The 23336-nt window shown below is 44.4% G+C and overlaps 1 protein-coding gene across 1 annotated transcript in view; it reads right to left on the bottom strand.

The window, feature by feature from the left end:
• Positions 1-1233: 1233 nt before the first annotated feature.
• LOC147879729 (putative methionine--tRNA ligase) overlaps positions 1234-23336 on the bottom strand; it is a 35495-nt gene continuing 13392 nt past the window's right edge. Inside the window, exons 5-17 of the mRNA XM_087371580.1 lie at positions 19199-19429; positions 16892-17035; positions 12338-12428; positions 11974-12080; positions 11281-11395; positions 6194-6312; positions 5910-5975; positions 5314-5442; positions 5044-5184; positions 4836-4956; positions 4508-4749; positions 2139-2240; positions 1234-2030 (exon numbers count right to left, since the gene is read on the bottom strand). Of these exons, the coding sequence (XP_087227706.1) occupies positions 1800-2030; positions 2139-2240; positions 4508-4749; positions 4836-4956; positions 5044-5184; positions 5314-5442; positions 5910-5975; positions 6194-6312; positions 11281-11395; positions 11974-12080; positions 12338-12428; positions 16892-17035; positions 19199-19429 (1839 nt within the window). The 3' untranslated portion in view covers positions 1234-1799. The remainder of the gene's footprint in view (positions 2031-2138; positions 2241-4507; positions 4750-4835; positions 4957-5043; positions 5185-5313; positions 5443-5909; positions 5976-6193; positions 6313-11280; positions 11396-11973; positions 12081-12337; positions 12429-16891; positions 17036-19198; positions 19430-23336) is intronic.

Below are 23336 nucleotides of genomic sequence, written 5' to 3'. Positions count from 1 at the left end.
GTCATGACTCATAAGTTATGCTTATGCAACTATCAATATCATTCCTTGGATGACATGGGTCATTTCTTCCAAGCTATTACCAAGATAAGAGACAACATGAAAGTGAGCCTATAATTTGAAAATTATTATTATGAACTTTGTAGTCTTGTGACGTTGCAGCCTCAACAATTGACTCTGTGACTTGTCACAAATTAAGCATGAACCAAATCAATAACCTATATATGTCAATGCAACCTACACCTTCTTTAGAAGTATAGAGCTATTAATTACTTTGGTAGCATTGAGTGGAAGTCAATGCAAGTGAATCTTGATGTGTTGAAGCTAAAGCCGCTGGACATGTTCATCATTTGCGGAGGAGAATGACGACATGTACAACTTTCTTAGAAACGATGTGCTCCAATTTTAAAACTTGATGGCTTGAACTTGTGTCCGTGGAGTAAGAGCAATTCAAGCTATACAAAATACATGTGCACATAATACTGAGTTAGACATATAGTGTGGCATGCAAGAGTTACCAAGCCTTCATAATCACAACATTGAGGCAAAGTTGAGAGAGCAACAACCCACAGAGTAAGAGCGAGTGCATTTCTAGATTAAATTTTCTTAGATTTTCAAAACATAAAACCTTGAAACTGGTTTCTCGGAATGTTTATGGTGACGCCGATGCAAGCAAGAGAAAGATGCAAGGCCAAAGATTCAAGCTAACATACGTTAAGATAGTTCCTCGCGACAGAGTTGCACTAGAGATTGAGACACTTCTATCTCTAGTGACGCATTCTTAGAGGATGAGGATAAGCAACTAGATAATAGATATCCAAAAGAGTATGACAATGATGGTAATATCTACAAATTTTGCATCCACATCGTGCGTGCGTGCGTGCGTGCGTGCGTGTAATGATTCACTTATGTTAGACTTGATCTTTTAACTTCATTTTTGCAAGATGTGGGTTTAAAGTTTAAACTGTGTTTATGTCACATGCACTACAATGATAGATCTGTGGGTTTAAATTTGATATTCTCTCGCTGCCCCCCCCTTTCTCTCTCCCTCTTTTTTGGGGAAAAAATATAATAATTTACAAAGCCGGCATACCTTACTGACCTTAAAAAATTTTCCATATGGTAGAACATACGGATACTAGTGCCATACATACCTTGGGAATAGCATAGTTTAACTAACACTGTTTGTGGAAACACCTCCTACAATACCAACAACCTTAGACATCACTCAGTGTGTTCCAACCTAGCAAGGTCTCCTTAATCTTTTCATAGAATATAAATCCAATAGAATGGCCATTGATCAATCCGAAGTTGAAAGTGGCTATAAATTTCAATAACAATGGAGAAAGGGCATGCACTGCATAGCTAATACTACAGAAACATCCCTTAATATTATCTGCTTCAATCCTGTTCATGGAAGCGCTGATCATCCCACCATGATATAGCTTCAAGATGAAGTTCAATCTGAGGCCCATGTGATGCTTGAGATGAAATATGTTTACATCGGGAAGCATACAAGGGTCACATGGCCTTCATCACATTGCTGAAACAAATCAATTGGGGGGATGATATGAAGTATCTGTAGGTTTTGGATTGGATTCTCTTCTAGGTAAATTCCTTATTGGATCTATCATAAATTGCAGTCTTATGATGCTTTCCGTCGAGCAAAAAACTCACTATCCTATCATGAATCAGGTGACAATGACAATTGGGAATTCATCCCAGTACCAATATTGCTGTTATTGGGAAGATGATGACTGACAATAGACCATTACCACGTGAAAGTAACACCTTCCCTTATACTACCTGATGGAGCCATTCATGATAGAAGACACAGTGCAGACTCCAGCTGAAGTTGAGAATGTTGCATCCTTGTAGCAAGCAACTAGGTTCTCATTTGTATGCAAATCCAACTTCACAGTCTCCCATATCTTCTTTTTTGGGTTCAGTAGATCATCTGGCTCACCCACGTATCCTGGAAAGATTACTCGCTCTCCCACACAAGCACCCTTAGGTGGAGTGACAAGCTCTACCTGTTTCAAAACAAAGATCAAAGGAAGGTATGAGAGTGGAACTTGAAAAGAGCCAGCTAATATTTAAAGGCCAAAGACAAGCTTCAAAACAATGGTTAGCAGTTTTACACTAGTTTCCTCAGCATTTGAGGCAGCAAGGACCATGGCTTCAGACTTTATTCCTCTCATTGTGGCTGACTTCAGATTGCAAAGCACACACACTCTTTGATCCTGCATCCAGTTTGAGAATACGTATGAATTGAATTTCACGAGTTCACTTAAATCTACTTCAAAAGCCATTCAATTAACCCACACCCATTTTAAAATCACGAATCTGGAACAAGCTCCTGTATTATCCCCATTTTATAAACAGAATAAAGTGAGTGCCAGGAAAGAATACAGTAAGCCGTGCAATCAAAGAGAAAAGCATTGGTTGGAGATGTACTCCTGAAATCACATAACAGGGAGTTTGGATATAGAATGGTTTTATTTCTTATTATACTTTTATCATTCCTTCATTCCTTAAACAGGATGTTTCACTGAAGAGCCAAACAGCCAGCTCACTCTGGACTCCTTCCTAATTTCAACCTTCCATGTGCATTTGGTGTATGGCAAATGGAACCAGCTTATGATTGCACAAAACAGATAGGCAGCCAAGCACTGTGGCACAAATAATGCATGATGAAATAAACACGAGAGCTACATTACAAAGAGAGGAGTGTAAAAGAGTTTGGACAGTGAGTATTCAAAGGCTGGATGAACTCAACCCTATTCCCAGCGGATACCTAGAGCATATAATATTGAATGCAGAAAACATCTAGAGCTTCCACATTCTTGAAAGCGTTGTTCGAATCTGCTTGTCTAGAAGTATCTATCTAGAAGGTACATTAGCAGTGTACATTAAAACTGAATGTTTCCAGAAATATCGTCCCGAGTCCTCCAAGATTTTGCAGAAGGATGACAATTTGTGCTTACCTGGCATTCTAATGAGACCCACCACACACCATTATTAAGATCTGGACAAATGCAACATGGGAACATTCATGACATCCCTAGATATGGAGAGAACTCATATTCAATTTTTAATTTATGTGATTTGTTTACGAATGCAATTAATTATGGATGAGTCATAAAATTTTGAGTGTGTAGGATTTTTATACAAGTGGATACCCTGCATGTCCTATTTGTGGTGATCAATTGGCAGCACAATACCTGCTACTCAGTTACATCTACATAGCAGAAAAATATTGCAACATGAGTACAAAATAGAGATTATAGTTTCCAACAGCCTCCTCAAGCTATTACATTGGCTCAACTCCAAGGTAACCTTTCAATTCTCTTTGCATTGTGCCTTAGCGACACTGCTTGCAATTTGATCGCTCTGTTTTACACAAACCTAGATCAATCTGGACACTCTGTTCCATAGGATATATTGATAAAGCGCTCACGAAGGCTGAAGGAAGAGTGGGCTGAGAAGGGGATGCAAGAAGGGAAAGAGACAGCTGAAGGAAGGGGGCTGAGGATGGAGAGTGGAGGATGGGGAGACCTGGTTGCTGAAGAGATAGCCTTGGCAGGGGAGAGCTGAAGAAAGGGAGTGGATTGGTCTTAGTGGAGAGCCTTGCAAGAGGAGAGGAGAGGAAAGCTAGGGAGAGGAGATGCACAGACACCAGCGCAAACATGAAAAACTGTGAACCTTAAAATTGGTGTGGATATATGGCAGTGTATGGTACGAGTGCCATACAGTATCCAGAACGACCCAAGAACTATTGTGGTACCACCCTCCATTTGCACACTACATCGTTTGCTTTGTCAGATGATATGCATCTCCATTCTTCTTATCCTAATATGCTTGCTCCTTGGCAACATGCTTTGACAAATTTTCAAGAAGAAGGATTGCCTCCATTTTATGTTTCTAGGTACCATAATTTTTGTTGTCAAGCTTCATCGATGTTTTCACGTTGATGCTGCTTAATGCCGTCAACTGGATATTTGTCCGAATCATGTTGAGTTCAAATTGATGACGAGAAGTGTATCAACATTCTTACAAATGCTGCTCTTGGCCTTCTAAACTTGTCGATGTAAACTAAACTAAATTATGGTCAAATTTTGACTTCAATTGCTTCAAACCATCTGAGAAATGCATCAACATTCTCCAAATGTCTTTATAAATGCCGCTTTTAGTCTGATGAATTCTCGATGAAGTCTACACTAGATTATGGTCAAATTTTGACTTCAATCGCTTCAAAAACCTTTGTGAAGTGCTTATAAATAGTTCATGAGCTGACTTTTGTAAAATGTGTTTTGACACGGTGTCAATGTCTTGTTTTATCTATGCTTGAGACCTAGGCTAAATCTAGGTCGAATTAGGACTCAATTTAGCAAGAATTTGGAGTCAATTTTGTACCACCTCTTCTATTCAGTTGAATTTTTATGCTTTCAATTTATATCCAACAGGCCTAGATAAATGGGAAAACAGTCTACTAACAAGGAAGCACTACCTTCATCGCTTCAAGAGGGATATATTTGACCAAACCACTCACAACAGTTCTGGGAGTTGGTTCTCCCACATCAATTTCCTCAACGTATAGGGAATCTGCATCTGGATGCTTTTGCACTTTCCTTATCACTCCCACGCGGATATCAAGCCTCGACACATCAACCGGTAAGTCCTTGGGGGCCTTTGTAGCAACTTTCTTCTTTGCTTCAACTGGCATTTTTTTTGCCTGTGCTCCATTGGCCCCTGAAATTGTACCAGACTTTCATCAATGAACATGAGGCAATCATCACAATTTAATTTCTTCAGAGTCCATGCATCCTTCAGCTCACCAGAAATGGCAGTCTCTTTCAATTTTGCTGAAAGGCCAGCCACCTCCACAGCTGCTCTCTCTGCACGATCAGCTTGGCTTCCAGCAAACTTCTTTCTGTACTGTTCAACCACTTCATCGCTCTACTACACAGAACAGCATCACATAAGAATAGTGGCCAAGAATTGAATGCAAACTAGCATGTCAAACTTCTATCAAACCTGACTTACAAGTTCAAAGAACAAGGGTTCTGGATTTCCAATTTTATGGCCACCAGGAACCAACTCCCATGGTTTCATTAGTCTTTCAAGGCCTCCTGTCTCTTCACATAGAGAAATTGTTGATGGGGGGAGATTGAGCTGAGCAAGAACCTGAAATCAATCCATCAGAAGATAAAGAATGTGAGATGCAATGTATGTTCATCATCGGTGCAGTTGAAACAACTGACTGGAGGAAAGCAAGACATGAACACAGGGTACATGAGACTCCCAAGAAAGCACCTTCCGGGAGAAAGAAGGCATGAAGGGCTCCAAGAGAGTTGCAAGCAGAAAAACAAGCCCTGCAGCAGTCTTTATTACCACAGCACAAGTTGCTGGATCATCCTTGTAAAGCTTCCAGAACTTGCTGTCCTGTTGAAGGAAGTCAGTAGGTATACATACATATCTAGATGAATCCAGGAACATGCCAGTGTGCATTTTCAATCTCATGACAGTCACTCACAAGGTTGAAATCCATAAACTCAATCATGCTTAACAGGGATAGCAGGGACTAGCTACTATGACATCCCCATCGACATCATCAGCACCTGAAGGTGGGTCTAGACCATAGTATAAGCAAATGCCCTCAGACATACATATCCACACACCCACGCATAGTTGAGCATCCATTTATTCAAAGGTCTTTGTACTGAGTTTTGGTCAGCACTCCTGAGGTGAAGGCAGACTCAGCCGTGACGAAGGCCAGCACTAAAGGAGAAGGCTAATCAAAAATTAATCTTCATTCAAGCTACAATAGGTATACGTGGAAAGTAAACAAAATGTGAAAAATGGCATATAAGATATCTGAGATGTAAACGAACATCATGATACAATATTACCTGCAAGTACAGGTTGCCAAGGCTGGAAATATTCATGGCAACTTTGAGGCCTTTCTTTAGGGAAACCTGCATGATTGAGAAAAAAACCTCAGATACCAATCTACTTTGTAACAAATTACAATTGCCATCATGACAGATGCATTTAATTGACACTTAAGAGCATCCTGACGGGCAGAACACAGTTTGCAAGGACAAGTAGAAGCGCATTGCAGACTTCAAAATATGTGAGCCTCAACATCGACTTTTCAGCACTCAAGGAGACAAACCAGAACTATTGTCTTCACCTTTTCCATGGCTTCCAAATATTGCTTGATATTATCTTCTACCTTCGACACCAAATCTATCGTTAGGCTATGCAACTCTGCTCCTTTGGCTTCTGGAATAACTCCATCATATCCTTCACCTGAAAAAAGATGTATAATAAACACAAAGTATGCCTCAACATCAGTTACACTCACGGCTAGCCACACTAGTATGTCCAAAATCAATTTATGTATATATGCATGCGTACACATGTATATACGATTGTGTGTGTGTCTCTCTCTTGAGTTCAGGTTCAGTCAACTCAATGAACAATGGGACATGCCCAAATTCATCCTCCAAAAACACAACACATGATTTCCCACCGATGTCATGAGCACCCAACAGTGGGTAGCACCCAACAATGGGTGTAGACCATAGTATAAACATATTCTCTCTCTCTCTCTCTCTCTCTCTCTCTCTCTCTCACAAACACACGTATGTATGCATGTATGTATGTATGTATTTACACATAAATAAATAGACATAAGCGATGTGTGTGTGTGTGTGTGTTTTCACATCATTTTTTGTAATGAAGGCCAAAAGTGGGTCAAGTTAGTGCGGGTTAGGATAATTAGTATTTAGGGTGTTTGCAAGATAGAGGGGTCTAAAGGGCCAAGGAGGTACTATATAAGTACCATCCTCTCATGTACAAGGGACCTTTTTAATGTGACATCTAATCCTATCTACTCTCCCTCCATCCTGTTACCTGCTGCCTATGCTCACACACTCTCTCCTCCCTCTCTCTATCTCTCTACCCCCTCATCCTTCTCTCTCGTCCTCTCTCTTTCCCCTTCTCCTCTCTTCTCCTCCCTTCCTTCTGCTATTCTCTCCCCATCTCCAAATCTGCCCCTTCCCCCTTGTCTACATTGGTATCAGAGCCTCCGACTCTGGTACCCGTGCTTTTCCTTTCACTCAGTACACCAATCTGCTGGTGAACCCGACGTGACAAATATGACTCTCTCTGTTCCCAAGTAGCGAGGGAAAGCCCTTTCAGTGCTGCCTTGTTCTGCGTTCACCCAGGAAACAGACGAAGTTGGAGAATGGACCACAGAGGAACACCGTACAAGCTTGAGTGGTGATCCTGAATCAGCTGTGAGCAGCGCACAAGTCCTTTGCCAAAACAAAAAGTCAGCAAATCAGCATCCCGAATCCCGTTGCCCCTTTCCATCATTGATTGCCTCTCCATCTAGTTCAAAGCGTCAGAACAATGCTCTCATGGCTTCTTGCATTGAGCTTAAACGGAACGACCTTTGATGGGGGAGAAGAAGCCTGGGTGATGGAGGGTAATACCTGCACCGTGCTCATCCCGCTCTTGCTGCGTGATCACCACAAGACCCTACCAATCACCATCTGCTGAGCCGTGCCGTCCATCGCTTGTGCAACCCCGCCCACACCATGCCACCGTCCACGCAAGCCATGCCACACCCCGTGCTCATCGTGTTCTCTCCGCCTTCGCCGTGCTGTCGCTGACCTTCCCGCTTGCAAAGAAAACCTTAGTCTGTATTTTTCCTAGGTTAAGTTAGCCAAGGTTAGGTTGGTCGGGTTAGGTCAGCTAGGTCTAGCTAGGTTAGGTTAGCTTTAGTCAATTAGGTTTACTTAGTTTGGCTCTAGGTTAGGTTAGTACTAACTAAGGTTAAAGGCAGAAGATTACCATACATTAGATTTCAAGTGGTCTCCATGCTAGGATACACTTTGTCTCACAGGCTAGTGCATTGCAAGCACGTAACATCTTGCAAGGTCGGGATATATATGATGGTTGTTGTACCTTACATATTCAGGTGTTTGAACGGACACAGAGGTTATTCTATGCTAAAATTGGAGATACGAATGCCATCAACCAGCCAACTATTGTTGAAGCTATAAAGCCTAGAGCAGTTATGACACACACTCAAATAGCCTATGAAAATAGTTGCCAAACTACTAAGGAAAATGCATTTCTGTCAATGCTTGTAAGGCAGTCCAGCCATGTTATGCCACTCCCTGGCACGCACCACCATGTTTCAGAGCCATTGATGATGCCTGTGGATGCAAGACCAAAATATGGTGGTTTTCAAGTGATTCCAGCTGCAACTACTGAAGGATTTTGTGGGGATGGGTGTTCTAATAAAAATCGCATTATCAATTGGCAGGAAGGAATATGGACAGCAAGTACCAGATGCTGGCATTTTGGGAGCACCCAAGAGCTTGGCAATGCACACGTTTGATGGCTCAAGGGCTAAATTCATGGATGCTTTTTCGGCGATGCTTCAGTGCATGACCCAAGCTGAGGCAATGAAGCAAATGGGCCAGCAAATTGGCCAACAAGTTTGCGAGAAGATCGGAGAGGTTGTGCACACTGCAATGCAAGAGCCCATGCTTTCCCCTATGGACCAAAACGAAGGGGATGGCAAGGATACCTATTCCAGGAATCTCAGGACAGACGATGACCCCATTTTTAGGGAATCCAGGGAAGAGGCTAGGAGGTCTTTTGTTAGCAAGGATGATGCTCCTACTTTGACCAGCCACCAAGTTGGAGCTATGATGCTGAAGCCAGCGCAGCCCAGCCATGCTATGCCTCTCCCTAGCATGCAGTCAAATCACGTTTTAAAGCCATTGAAGATGCATCAATATGCAGGACAAAAATCTGGTTGTCTCCAGGCAATTACAACTGTAAATACTAAAAGATTCTGTGGGGATAGCTGCTCAAATACAACCAACAGCCCACATGATGGGAACAAAAGTGGATAGCAAGAGAATGGCTGCTTTATCAGTGGACAGCAAGACATGGACTGTTATTGCAGTTTGCAGGAACAATATAATGCCCTAGATGGTGCTCTTACAGTTCAGCATACTAATGGAGGAAATGCATGTATGCAGGGTGATGGAATAAGCCAACATAACAATGTCAATGAAGGCTTGATCAGTGAAAAGATTGTTGAGGAATCAAATGAGGGTGAGCGAAATCAAGATGGATATGTTGACCAGCAAGGTAAGGATGTGGATGTGCTTACAACTGCTACTTTTAGGCATGCAAACTTTGAGGAGGTGAGTATGGAGCATTGTCTGGTCTCTACGAAGGAAGAAAGAATAGAAGACCATGCAGGTGATAATGCAAATATGCAAGATGCAAGATGCTTTTGGGAACGCCCATCCCTCTAGCATTTATTTCTCAGATATGTTTCAGCAGAATGTGTATGAGAGAAGTTGGCCTCAATCTCAGGCAGACATGAGGCTCTACAAGGAGTCTAGTCCACAGCAAATGCAGCCTGGACAAATTTATGGGGATGGATGCTATATTCCCAACACACACATTGGGTTGCGGGACGAGTGTGACACTTGTCGAACCTGTAGTATGCTTACATGGGCCTACCTAGATAATTTGTCTTCAATGCATCATGGCAGGGTGGCTGAACAAACCTATGTGGGTGATATCTGGAAAATCATTTTCAGATTGACGGATATTGGCATGCATATATCAGTAGCCAATGAGCTGGAAATTCAGAAATACACGAACACATTCTTTGTCCAGCAAGTGGCAGAGATGAGTCAGCAAGTGAACCCCCAAGATTCAGTTGCTATGATTGCAGCCCTAATGCAGCGTGATGCCGTGGGTTTTGGGCCAATGTTGACATATTTATTTTCGGGGCATCATGATGCTTTATATTGAATGCAGTTATTCCAGATGTTGGTATCACAGGAAGACAACCCATTTGCTTGCCAGTCCACTCATGGCCACCTGCAAAATGCCATCACAGATGGGAATCATGTTATTGAAATAATTTGTCGCTTGACAGATAGATTTTCAGGCTTGGATACCAATGGGTCCACTTTACTGTCAGATTTGAGCATTTCGGCTATGGAACTGAAATTTTTGATGCAATCATCTTTAAAGGGCAATGTATTACACAACCTTATGTACATGCCACTATTTCAGTCCATTCACAATGAGGATTTATGGAACCTCATTTATCAGCTGATTGGAAACCCTACAATGATATCAATCTTGGGAATTGTCCCTTGTATGGAGATCTTAAGCAGAGGCAGCTTTGCAAGAGAACTACCTGAGCTTGAAGGAGCCACTTGGAACAGAATGATTGCACGAGTGCTAGACGTACCATCTTTCAGCACATACAGTTTCTCGGGAAGACATTTGACGGATATGTATTCCAGCATCCAAGTATTACAGCCCTATGCTGTCCTATATGTGAACCCATGGCATGCTGAAGCATTAGAGACAATTTTAAAGCTGTTTGAACCCAAATACAGCAGCTATGATGGTGAATTCCAGTCCTTCCCATTTGGTAAGGATAGCATGATTAAAGATGCAATGCCAAGACAGTTCATTGAAGCTATCAAATGGGGTATATGGCATAGCCATGAATGCTTCCCATGTGGAGACGAGTGGGCAGCAAGGCACAATGGGTTCTGGAGTTGCCACAACACTCAAGGCACAAGGAAATATCACTTTCCCTTTTGAGCCTGGTGGTTTCCATGGAGTATGCTTCGTTTTACCAGCATGGGGCCTTGGGGTCTTACCATCACCTGCAATTTTGAGGACAAAATTATTTTCTGAGGAGGGATGGTTGTAATGAAGGCCAAAAGTGGGTCAAGTTAGTGGGGGTTAGGATAATTAGTATTTGGGGTGTTTGCAAGATAGAGGGGTCTAAAGGGCCAAGGAGGTACTATATAAGTACCATCCTCTAATGTACAAGGGACCTTTTTGATGTGATATCTAATCCTATCTACTCTCCCTCCTCTTCCTGCTACCTGCTTCCTACGCTCACACTCTCTCTCCTCTCTCTCTCTATCTCTCTAACCCCCTCATCCTTCTCTCTCATCCTCTCTCTTTCCCCTTCTCTCTTCTCCTCCCTTCCTTCTGCTATTCTCTTCCCAACTCCAAATCTGCCCCTTCCCCCTTCTCTACATTTTTCTTTTGACTGCAATTTAAATTTATATGTTTAAAAATTGAAGTTAATTAAAAGTCCCAGCATACAATGTACCCAAAATATTCAAGATACACAATGCAAAGAAAGCCTCAAATGCAGAACAAAGAATGCTACATGTGCAAGCATGCATCTATGATCCTTACCTGCTGGCTTTGCAAGGAAGGATAATGATCTATGCACAAAGTTTCCCAGATTTTTCAAGAGCTCATTGTTCTGCTTGGCCTGGAGGTCGGACCATGTGAACAAAGTATCAGAAATCTGCACAAAAACACCGATTAGAAGTTCACAGTTAGCTGTAATACCACAGACAAAGATGAATTCCGGAAACTGTGTAAAGTCCCCTACTCTCAGAAAGGAATAAATAAATTTGAGTACTGAATTAACTCAAATGGTCATTACATTTCCACTTGATTCAATGTCTATAACCCAAGATTTTCTTCACATTTGACTAATTTTTCTCATTTGAAGTATGCATCAACCTAAATGTACCAATCCCTTGAAGCTTATTTATCCATAAGTGCCTTCTTCAATTTGCATACTCTATAAGTTCTTTTCATTTGTCTCCAAATCAGAAGTTATTGAATGTAAACCTCTCCTCTGTAGATCTCCACTGAGAAAAGCTGACTTGATATCAGCCTATATAAAACTGAAAAAAGTGCACTTCTAGAACCACCTTCAAGTAAAATTATGTAGATAGGCTTGAAAAATCAAACTCAATGCAGATAGAACATAGATGCCAAGCACATTCGGTCCTATAAGATAAGATTCAAGAGCTATATCATGATTATAACGACAAAAGGTGCACAATTTGTCTAGTTCTCCTTTCAATCTACTACCTCAGGGCGGTTCGTCAACAAATAGTAACGCCACACTTCAACTGGAATAATCGTGGATTTAGCATCATTCCCGAAAACCCCCACACCTTTTGATTTGGAGAACTTTCCTGCACAATAATTACAACTACATGGATTTCAAGAATAACCAGGTAAGAAGAGAAAGCTGAGTAGCCCCTTCAGGCAAAAAAGGATGTACAAGCACATATTTGAACTTCACCAAGAGATGATTCCACAAAAAAACACCTCCTATGCATTATTCCTTAAAAAGGGAGCCATATAAAGCTCATGGAAGTTAATTAATCTCTAGCACATGATGGACACAAAAATTTGCATGGAACAAAAGCATACTAGTGATAGGAAAAACCTGATTCATAATTCAAATACTCTGTGACACTTATAGTTCTCATCAATGTCCATGGGTCACCTGTGCCAATAAGGGTACATGGAAAGATGACCTGATCACATCCATTTAGGCCAACGAAGAAACATCAGAACTAAGTAATAAAAAGAAATAGGAACAAAATAATAAGAAAAATCAGAAATGAGTATCACATTAAAAGGAGACAAAAGATTTTGTAGCTATTTGAATGAAGAGAGTGCATAGGATCATCTTTTTTAAAGTATATGCATTTCCATCTCCACCCCCTCCAATTGTTGGCACCTATTGGCAGAAAATCTATTGGTCATTTTCAAGTAAATCACAATGCTAGATACAGCTAGATACAATCAATGGATCTAGCCTAGGCAAGCACTTATGTTCAGAAATGCTCATTTGAACATATGCTCATTTCCACCTGATGGCTTATAGAACTAGATAAGACCTGCCTAACTAGGCTATATTAGTTGAAGTTAGCCCCTGTTAGAACCAGTTCTCGTGCGATTTGTAAAAAGGGGGTAATAAGGCTAGACTGCAAGGGGTTGGCATGAAAAATACTAAAAGGTGTCTGATGATAGAGAGGGCTAAAAAGGCATTGTAGCAGGGGGCATTGTCCCTCTCTCTCTCTCTCTCTCTCTCTCTCTCTCTCTCTCTCTCTCTAGTGTGCATGAAAGTCAAGGTCTCCTGCAGCTCCACCCCCTCCTCTCCGCCCCCTCCTCTCCTAGCCTCCTGCCCTGCCCCTCCCGCTCCGCTCCCTAGCCTCACCGCTCCCCTAGCCTCTCCGCTCCGCTCCCCTAGCCTCACCGCTCCCCTAGCCTCTCCGTTCCCCTAGCCTCACCACCCACCTAGCCTCCCCCCTCCCGTAGCCGCTCCGCTCAGCCTCCTCCCCTCCTGCTCCGCCCCTGCAGCTCCCCCCGCCTCCTGCAGCACCGGCTCCTCCCATCCTGCTCCGCCTCTGCTGCCCCTCCTCCCCTCTCTCCTGCTCTGCCTCCTCCCTTCTTGCTCCGCCCCTCCTACTTCGCCTGCTACTGCTCCCCTGCCGGCTGCAGCTCCCTCCTGCCTTGCCTCCCGTCTGCTGCAGCCCCCCCCGCTCCACTCCAGCCACCTGCTGCTGTTCCCCCCGCCTGCTGCAGCTCCCTCTGCTGCACCCCCTCCTCCCCTTCTACTCCGCCTCCTCCACTCCAGCCACCCGCCACCCTTCAGCTCCCCGCCATCCTTCACCCACCCCCTCGCGACCCCTCAGCTACTCCCTCTACCCCTCAGTCACCCCCCCTTCCCTACTAGCCCCCCCGCCACCCCTCAATCTCTTTTCAACCCCCCTCGGGGTACCTCCCATCATGGAGAGGGAGCTCATGCTCATGCTCCCACTCCCGCTCCTGCACTAAGACCTGCACCGAACACGGGTCAATCAAACGAAATGGGAAAAGGTGACAAGGATACAGACAAAGCCACCAAGAAAAAACAGACACAACTGAAACTCGAAGATGTGAACACACGATACAACTGTAGTGGACTTGGAGTTGACAGCAAAGCAAAGGCGGGACCCACTTCTGCCTCAACTTCAGCCATAGCCTCAGCTTCAATCTTTGCTTCGGTCTCAGCCACATCCTCATACTCAGCCTCAGCCTCAGCCTCAGCCTCAACACCAGCACCAGCACCAGCCTCAGCCTCAGCCTCAGCCTCAGCCTCAGCCTCAGCCTCAGCCTCAGCCTCAGCACCAGCCTCAATGTCAGCTCTAGTTCCAATTCCAGCTCCTCTTTCAGCTCCACTTCCGACCACGGCCTCTACTGTTACAGCTACTGGCTCTGATATACCCCTACCCATGACATCGATTGTCCCATCCTCCCCTAGGATAGAGAAGTTGTCACTGACACCATCTCTTCCATCTCTCCCTTATTCTCCCTCTACAGTTCTCTCTCCGATTATGACACCTACTTTGGAGGGGTCATACACTGTTCCGCACTACTACACCTTTCTCTCTCCTCTGCCTCTCAATCAACCCACACTCCCTCACCCTGCTGGGATCACCTCATCATCCCCATACCGCCCATCTTACCTAGTCATCACCCAATCTCCAATGTCTTACTCATACCTTCAGGCCACATTCCTATCAGTTTCCGTTAGAGCACGAACGAGCTGACCCATCAGAGACTTGGGAGTATTTGCTGATGGGGGTCCAAAGCATTCGAGAGCGCGAGAGGGAGTTGTCACGCTTCGCACAAGAGCAGACACGTTTCACCCAAGAGCAGGCACGACTCATACAGGAGCAATCTCAAGCTATTCGAGTCCAGGCTGATCTTATTCAGGGGCTCAGACAAGAGATCTCACAACTCCGACAGGAGGTCACTGCCATACGTACAATCCCAGGGAGCACCCCAGTTGTGGAGACACAGATTGCGAGCATGCAATCTACCATCGAGGAGACGTCTAAATGGGTCGACGTAGCCAAACGGAAACCTGCAAGGGTAACCATTTTGGCTACCCTTGTGGAGCAGCAGTAGAGAGCCAACAAGGCTCTCAACATCAGAGTACGTGGGATTCCCTGCACTGAGGCTACCTCAATGGCCTTTGCATGTGGGTTATCTCCTTTGGACGATGTCCATGTGGCAATCTAACAATGGCTTGCCACATCATATGCTTCAACAAGAGTGTGGGTGTGGGTGTGGGTGTGGGTGTGGGTGTGGGTGTGGGTAGTGTGTGTCCATGTTACATACATACATACATATATCTACACACACACACACAACATACATGCATACATTTATTTAGATACACACATAGTGTGTGTGTGTGTACATACATCGATAAATATGTATGTATGTGTACATATCCACACATAAATATGTGTGCATGTGTATAATGGGGGTTGTGTGCAAGTGCGTGCGCACACCCTCCACCCCCGCCCCCCTCCCCCCCTCTCTGTCTATAAGCATTATATACATAGTTACAAGTTTGTGTACATAAACGCATATAATTTATCCATATGGCTGTGTGTGTTTATGGGCAAATGTATGTGCACACATACATGCATACATATTAGAATGTACAGCTGTCCATACACACAGATTATATGAATAAATGTATATAATGCTTGTAATTATGTATATATGTACACATGTGTGTGCAACCACACACTTGTGCACCTATGCTTGTCCACACCCCGACATCCCCACGAGTCCACTTCCCAAGACAATTGTTGGAGGAAGCCATAATTTGGGAAGAGGTTGTCCAGACATGAAACAAGTGTCCAATGACTAAAAAATAAGACACCGTGAAAAAAAAAAATTTAGACATAAGAAAATATATTACATTAAAATACATATAAGCATGTAACTACATATATCAATTAAAATGCATACATAGTGCATACAATCTACTTGAATATGAATTTTGAATTAACTCAAAACTAAAACATCCTGCATTGTTAAAAGTGTAAATGTTCAAATAACATTAAACCGTGATGATGAATAGTGACAACTTGCAATTTGTCATGCACAAAAACTAACACTAAATAATGAAAAGACCTAGTCCAAACAATATTATAGTATCTAGGCAGCCAAACCAATATACATTTTTTAAAAGTCAAAAATCGGATGCCGATGCAGATTAGCTTAGCAAAGTCAGCAAGACGCACATATAAAGAATACATAGAATATAGGAATGCTGAGCCCGGCCCTCTAAATATCGAGAAATAAGAAAATGTAAAGCTGGCCTAAACTCAGCTTTCCTATTATAAATAGCTGTCTCAAAAATTTATCCTATCAGCACCATATATCTAGATGCATCTAGGAAATGCCCAAACTCATCCTCTAAAACAAATTTCAAAACAATTACTGCAGTTTTAACCTAATAGTAACCCACAAGATTGAAACTAAACATATTCTCACACAGCGCAGATATCCACACACATACACACCCATGAGCAGCACTCCGGAGGTGACGGGCAGACTCAGCCAAGAAAAAGGCTAGCACTACATTATCTTCATCCCTAGGAAGACAAAACAGTTATTTATAAGCAAAAAAAGATTAGACAAGACAGTTGATATGGCAACACAATGCTACAAATAGAAAGTTCGAAGACAGCAAAAAAGCTTAGACAAGAGAGCTGATAGGGCAACACACGCTACAAATAGAAAGCTTGCCAAGACAGCTGATAAGGCAACACACTGCTACAAATAGAAAGTTAAAAGGAATATCACCTTATCGTGCAACTGCAGCATAAACAGATAGACGTAGCCTTGGAAAAAATGTATAGTTTGGGATAAAATTATGTGGATTTAAGGGTTCATCAACCGTAAAGGTGAGGTTTCCTCGTGCTACAGGCAAAGGATGGCCATCTTACTATTTACCAGGTTCACTCCACAAATGCATTTTGCCAGAACAACAGTTTGGATTATTGTTTTTTTGCAGTTTATCAAGACTCCTTGATGCTCGCACAGACGCTTGCAAAATAAGAATCTATTTATAGAAGCAGCTTCAATTCTAGTAGGCCACTTGGGATCTGAAATAATTGCATAAAAGTGTATGGTAGAAGATTCTCACTGTGTGAAAAGGGACATTGTCCTTCCCCATGAATTGAACAAGCTCTACATTCTCGTCAGCTTGCCACCACTTTTCCCAATCAGGTGTATATGCTGCAGTAATCGATATATAGCCAATGGGAGCATCAAACCAAACATAAAATACCTGCATAATTGCGCCAGCACCAAGGAAAATTGTCATGCAAGGATTTTTCCTGTGCTACATAATCACATCTCTCTCTCTCTCTCTCTCTCTCTCTCTCTCTCTCTCTCTCTCTCGGATTTTTCCTGTGCTACATAATCACATCTCTCTCTCTCTCTCTCTCTCTCTCTCTCTCTCTCTCTCTCTCTTATCTTGGGGTTGTCTTTTCCGGGCCCATCTTCACTGAGACCCGCAATGCAAGCATGCTTGAGCAGAGGATATGCTTCATCGGCCAGACTAGGGAGGCAGTGCTTCCGCTCACACTTTCAGGATCCATGGACCAAAGGGTTGCTTTGACTCCTTGGTTCGTCCAGCGGGGATGTAGGGCAGCCCATGTTGGGGGCCAGACTTATCGGATACAAAGTGGACCCGTGTGGAGCGGCTACAGGTTCTCATGTTATCACGGGTGATTCGTGTGGTAAGCCATTCATTCCTCACCAGATCATTCAGGCTCACTTTGGGTCACCCCCATTACAGCTAGATGCTGCATTTCAGATCCTCACGTATCTGTACCGAGTCAAGGAGTATGGGGATTACACCTCTAGGCATAGCAGGCTACCATGGCTAGCACTGTCCACTTCTATGGCACTTCCAACAAGAGGGGACCAGAGGTGCTGGTATGCACGCACAGAGAGATGGTTTGAGCGACTGTGGCTCCACGTGGATAGACTTCCAGTACAGCATGGATGCCCCGTTTTCTCCCCTCCTATCACACGAGGTCAACCAGGTTATCCCTGAGGATCTATTACAGCTACACACATTTCAGACCTGGTTGGGACCGAGTGAACTCCCGATGAAGCTTAGCTTCTACAGAGATCACTTCTTACATCACAGCGGAGGGTTTCATTGACCCACCAACATACACGTAGATTTACTTACCCCACTCACTAAGGATCTCTCTTGGGTAGTTCTAGGTCTATTCACATAGACTTCGTACCAAGAGCGACAAAGCAGAGCGACTATCCAGGGAGAGGCGCATATGCACATTGTGTGACATGCAAGAGGTTGAGACAGAGGAGCACTTTATCTTCAAGTGTCCTGTTTACTATGAGATCCGAGCGTTTCTACTACCTCTTCAAAGATAGCTATGGGATTTTGGCCCGATTCCTCTCCTACCCAGACCAACGATGTTTGGCAAGTTTCATTCATGAGGTACTCAGACACCACGAGAGGATACTTCAAGCGCGGAGACAAAAGCAGACTTTTTCCTTGGTTGATCCCTCTCAGAGCTCTATCACGGAGTTTTTTCAACCATATCACATGGACCCCCACAAGTCGAGGCCTCGACAAGACCGTGACTCGGAGCCTGTGACCTGAGAGCTCAGACAGAAGGTTGACACACAGATCACACTTAAGGACATCCCCTCCCTGTTTAGAGTCAATGCCCAACCAACGAGGGTCACAGTAGCCCTGGTTAGACACAAAGCTATGACCAGGAGACGTGCCAGGGCTGCACCTTTGAGTGGCCGACAACACTCTATCGCCGATTTCATGCCCCCATTGCCTCATCCAGATGATGATGATGATGATGAGATTGATATATAGTCAACCACCGACATGACTATGTTGTACTTAGGACTTAGTACTACCATTCAGCATTTTTTGCATTTGCATTGGCGTGGATGCTCGTTTAGTAGCTCCATCACCACAAATCATTTGTACCAAGTTTTTCACAGTCTCATAGGCCCATCGGTCTTCCGAAGACTTTAATAAACTCTCTCTCTCTCTCTCTCTCTCTCTCTCTCTCTCTCTCGATCAGAATTGATGAAAATCTTGAATCACAGGTGATAGCTCAAAAGCCCTTCATACATCTCCCAAGTGTAACCCAAAGACTACTTCCAAACTCAATCACTTACATTCTCCCATGAAAAAATAGTGGAGGCAAATGCCAATATAAACATGATATTGCCAAGAAAAACATATAGTGACTAACTCTAATAATTGCAGTCAAAAGGCAAGCCAAAGATGCTCCCAGTAATGTATATATAGAATTGACTGGTTGTAATAACTTCAAAGGAAATAATAATAAAAAGCATCAAGCCATCAAAAAATAAAAAATGCACCTGCTTCATCGGGGACGACTACTAAAATGCACAATAATCAAAATAGAAAAAAGGAATCCAGTACCTTATCTCTATATTTCTCCAAGGGTACAGGCACCCCCCACTTTAAGTCCCGAGTAATACATCGAGGCTTCAATCCATCTCTAAGCCAAGCATTGGTTGTTTGGATAGAATTTGCACTCCAACCACCTACTATAGAAGTTCTATTCACATAATCTTCCAGTTCATCTTTAAGTTTTGGAAGATTTAAAAACAAATGTTCAGTTTCTCGTATGCGAGGAGAATTACTGCAGACCTGCAATGTCAAGATTTGCAATCATTAAACCTCTCTCTCTCTCTCTCTCTCTCTCTCTCTCTCTATATATATATATATATATATAATTGGAATGTTACAAAGAAGAAAATATGCATGGCCCCCCCCCTCTCTCTCTCTCTCTCCCTCCAAATAAAATCGGAATGTTACAATGAAGAAAATATGCATGGCCCCCTCACAAGTTTGACACACACAATCAAAACATGGTCCACACTTTTGCCTCCAATGGTATTCGACCTCCCCTTGACATTAATACAATCATCATCTTCTTCTTCTCTCTTGCACAAAATGGCTGCAGGTAATTGGATATTTACATAGTCATCATCATCACCTCTCTTCGAACCAGTTCACGGTTGTCACACTTCTGAAGCATTTATTCTATACAAAACGAAGATTGGGCATCTCAAAATTTTTGAAAGCATAGCCTATGCACACATACACGATGATCACATGAAAAAGGTAGATCTAAAATCAAGAAAATGCATTATGTTTGAATACAACAAACACAACAAAGCTTACCAATTGTATGCTCCAATCAACTTGAAAACAATTATCTCAAGAGATGCACTGTTTAATGAAGATTCAGAGTAGACAACATCAACTTCACAAGAGATGATTGTAACAAGAAGCCCAAAATACACAGACAAGCCGACTACAATGTGGAGGCCTATTTTGTTGCTTCATTGATTTTAGAAAAAGCCTTTGATACAGTCCCAAGACTTAATGTCTAGCAGAGAATGCAAAACATTGGAGTACCTCAAGACTGTATGCAAGCAGTTGTAAAACTTTATGAGCATGTTCGGTGTCGTGTCAGGATAAGAGGGCACTACCTAAGACCTTTTACAGCAGTGTTGACTCTCACCCACATTGTTTGGGCTTTGCATTGAAGAGCTGGAGGAATTGGTTACAAAGTATACAGCCCAAGGGGGTAAATGGGACCTCAAATTGATACACAAGTCATTCTCTTACATTTGTATGCAGATGACATTGTCCTAACAGAAAAACATAAGGAGATAGATGCATGTAGGATATCTTCTGCCTAAATAGTGGGTTGCAAGTAAGCACAGACAAAACAAAGATTATGTTGCTTCCTGGGATTACATCTATGGCATGGTCCTCAGGTCGTCATGGAGGTAATTCCTGGGGTAGGGAATCGGAAAAGCAATCTTTCAACTGAAGGAAAAAAAGAAAATCTGTCCGCTCTTTTTCCAGCTTAGAAAAATTAGAGCTTTCTACAAGTGGCTGTTTTTTCCTGTGCAAAAACTGATATGCTGAAAGATGCTTTTTCATTGCTGAGGCCGATACAACCAGAATAGACTCCCTTTTGAGTTTTGCATCCAATACATGGGTTTTCCCTCTGTGAGTCAAGGTCAACGTTTTGTTTCTGGCATCCAAAAGAGTCCCCACCCTCTAGTGCCAAGGTATACCCAGCAGAACATCACATCTATTCAGGGACATAATATATAACCCTTCAGTGTCCACCTAACTCTAAATGTGATGCGTAGCTTGCCAATTATCGGAGTGACTGTCTGAAACCCAAACCAGGCCTCAAGAACAACTTTTAGCCCTGATTAGCATCAAGGCAACACCTTCTAGATGAAATCGCAATTCACTTTTGGGCAACAAGTTTTGACACTACGTACTCAGGAACCCCTTAATTCTAGGGCCTTTTTTGCACTCCTCTTGGTCCTACACAAAACAAATACCAACACTTTAACCCATTAGAGGTTAGTCTAATGCATGCATTCTAGTTCTTGGACTATTTCTAGTCCCTTGTGGGCATCCCCATAGTTCTCTTTTTACCAATGCAAGGCAAAAGTAAAAACAATAAAACTTATTCTTGGTTAACCAATTTCACCATTCTTTGACCGAAGTCAATTCTAATAAAGATTACTCTTTATTTTCTTCTTAGAAATCCCAAATGGTGACACTCCCTCACTGTGCCCCTTGTCTTCTACTTTGATGCCCAGTTTTCCAGCCAGCTTTGGAGAAATGAAATTGGCACAGGCCCCTGGATTAAAGAAGAACAAAGCTGTCTGGTCACGGATTGGCCCCATGCTCTCCATAGCTCCGTGGCATCCACATCCTGTAAGGCTCCAATCACATCCGGCATAAGATCAGCAGTGGGCTTGAGCTTCTTACCCTTCTGGTCATCCTTCTTTTCTTCCCTTTTCTCAATCTGCTCCAACGAGAAAAACTTCCTCTTTCTATTCGGGCGAGCTTCTTGGTTGCTGCTCTTGAACCCTGAAGTCTTTCCTTGCAAGAGGACATATGCTGTAGTGGCACTTTCAATAAGCTGAGACACATAAGAAACTTTTGTTTTGGTACAGAAGTCCCAGATTTCCTTTGGCAGCCCACAACAATACTTCTCAATCTATTTTGGCGATTCCACACTCCTGTAAGAACTCACAGGGGACCGTGAGCTGCTCCTGCTCCTGCGAGCTCCCCTTCCTCCCCCGCCGTACCTCTACCTCCCCCTCCGCCGTTACTCCTTCCGCTCACCCCCGCCCCCGCTATCCCCTTCGCTCACCCCCGCCCCGCTACCCCCTCCGTTCACCCTCGCTTTCCCGCCCGCTACCCCCGCTATTCCGCCGCTATCCCGCCCCGCTACCCCGCTTCACTACCCCTTCGCTCACCCCCGCCCCGCTACCCCCCTCCGCCCCAGCCCGCTACCCCCCCGCCCCGCTACGTCCGCCACGCTACCCCCCGTCCCGCTACCGTCCTACCGCCCGCTACGCTACCGCCCTAACCGCTACCGCCCCATCCCGCCCCGCTACCGCCCCACCCCAGCCCGCCACCCCCTCGCTCCTCTCCGCTCACCCCCGCCGCCAGCCCGTCCACTCACCTTTTTTTTTTTTTTTTAAACCCCGACCCCCCCCGGTTCACTCGCCCCACCTCGCCCCCTCCGCCTCTCCATTCCTCCCCACCCCCCGTCCGCCACCTCGTGCGCCACCTCCGTTCCCGTCACACCCAGGCTCCACCCTCCCGCTTCTACCCCCCCCGTTTTTAGGGTGACAGCCTCTTCCTCATCGGAAGCCTCGCAGTTTGTCTTGGCGGTATGGCAGCTCCCTGCCCGGAACCGCGGAGGCCCAGACGGTCCCTCCCTCTCCAGATGCCTACCGCGTCATCCTGACTGAGCAGCAGTCATCTCGGGTTCAGGAGGTGGCCAATGACTTTGCTCTTACATCAGTCTACGGCAGAGTCATTGGACATTCCCCCTCCAGATCAGCCATCAGGGACTGGCTCCAGTCCACTCTCATGTTAGAGGACGGCCAGATCTTGCAAACGCAGCTGGAGGTGCACGCGGAGTCCAGGCGAGACGCACGGAGATCGACGGTGCGATCCCAGCCGCTTGGTTGGCTCCACCTGAGCCTCAGGTCCTCATGCCTGGAGACACCCACTGGCTGGGACAGTTCACCCCCCGTGGCATCCCACTGGTGGTCGCAGGACGTTTGGATGACTCCTCTATCGCCTTCTTCGCGGTTTCAGGGGATGGACGACTCAGGAGAGAGGATGCGCTCATCGACCCCCTACTCCCGTGGCAGAGGGTTAGGGTCGTAGGCCTTCTGGGGAAGGTCTGGCATACCGACCCTAGTATCGAGCAGGACCAGTTGCAGCTTTGGCGTCTTTGGCTCTGGGAGGGGCGGGCCTTGTCAGAGCTTGAGTGGGACCCAGGAGAGTGGTGGTGGCCAGAGATTGTGACAGGACAGGGGCCGACTTCCTTCTTCGCTTACAGCACGACTCTGGGCAGGCGAGTTCTCGGGAGGATGCAGAGCCGCCCCCCCACCCAGCGTCCTAGCTGGTACGCACAGGGTATTTCCAGGTTCTTTTTGCAGGCATTCTGGAAGGCCTTGTGGGAGAGCTGGCGGCCGCGGAAGATCTCATACTT

Source organism: Dipteris shenzhenensis, chromosome 33 (genome assembly GCF_047967505.1).
Source record: "Dipteris shenzhenensis isolate YYH24624 ecotype China chromosome 33, Dip_SZ_1.0, whole genome shotgun sequence".
Classification (NCBI taxonomy): domain Eukaryota; kingdom Viridiplantae; phylum Streptophyta; class Polypodiopsida; order Gleicheniales; family Dipteridaceae; genus Dipteris; species Dipteris shenzhenensis.
The sequence above is the reverse complement of the archived record's forward strand: the minus strand, read 5'-3'. Positions and strand labels throughout refer to the sequence as shown.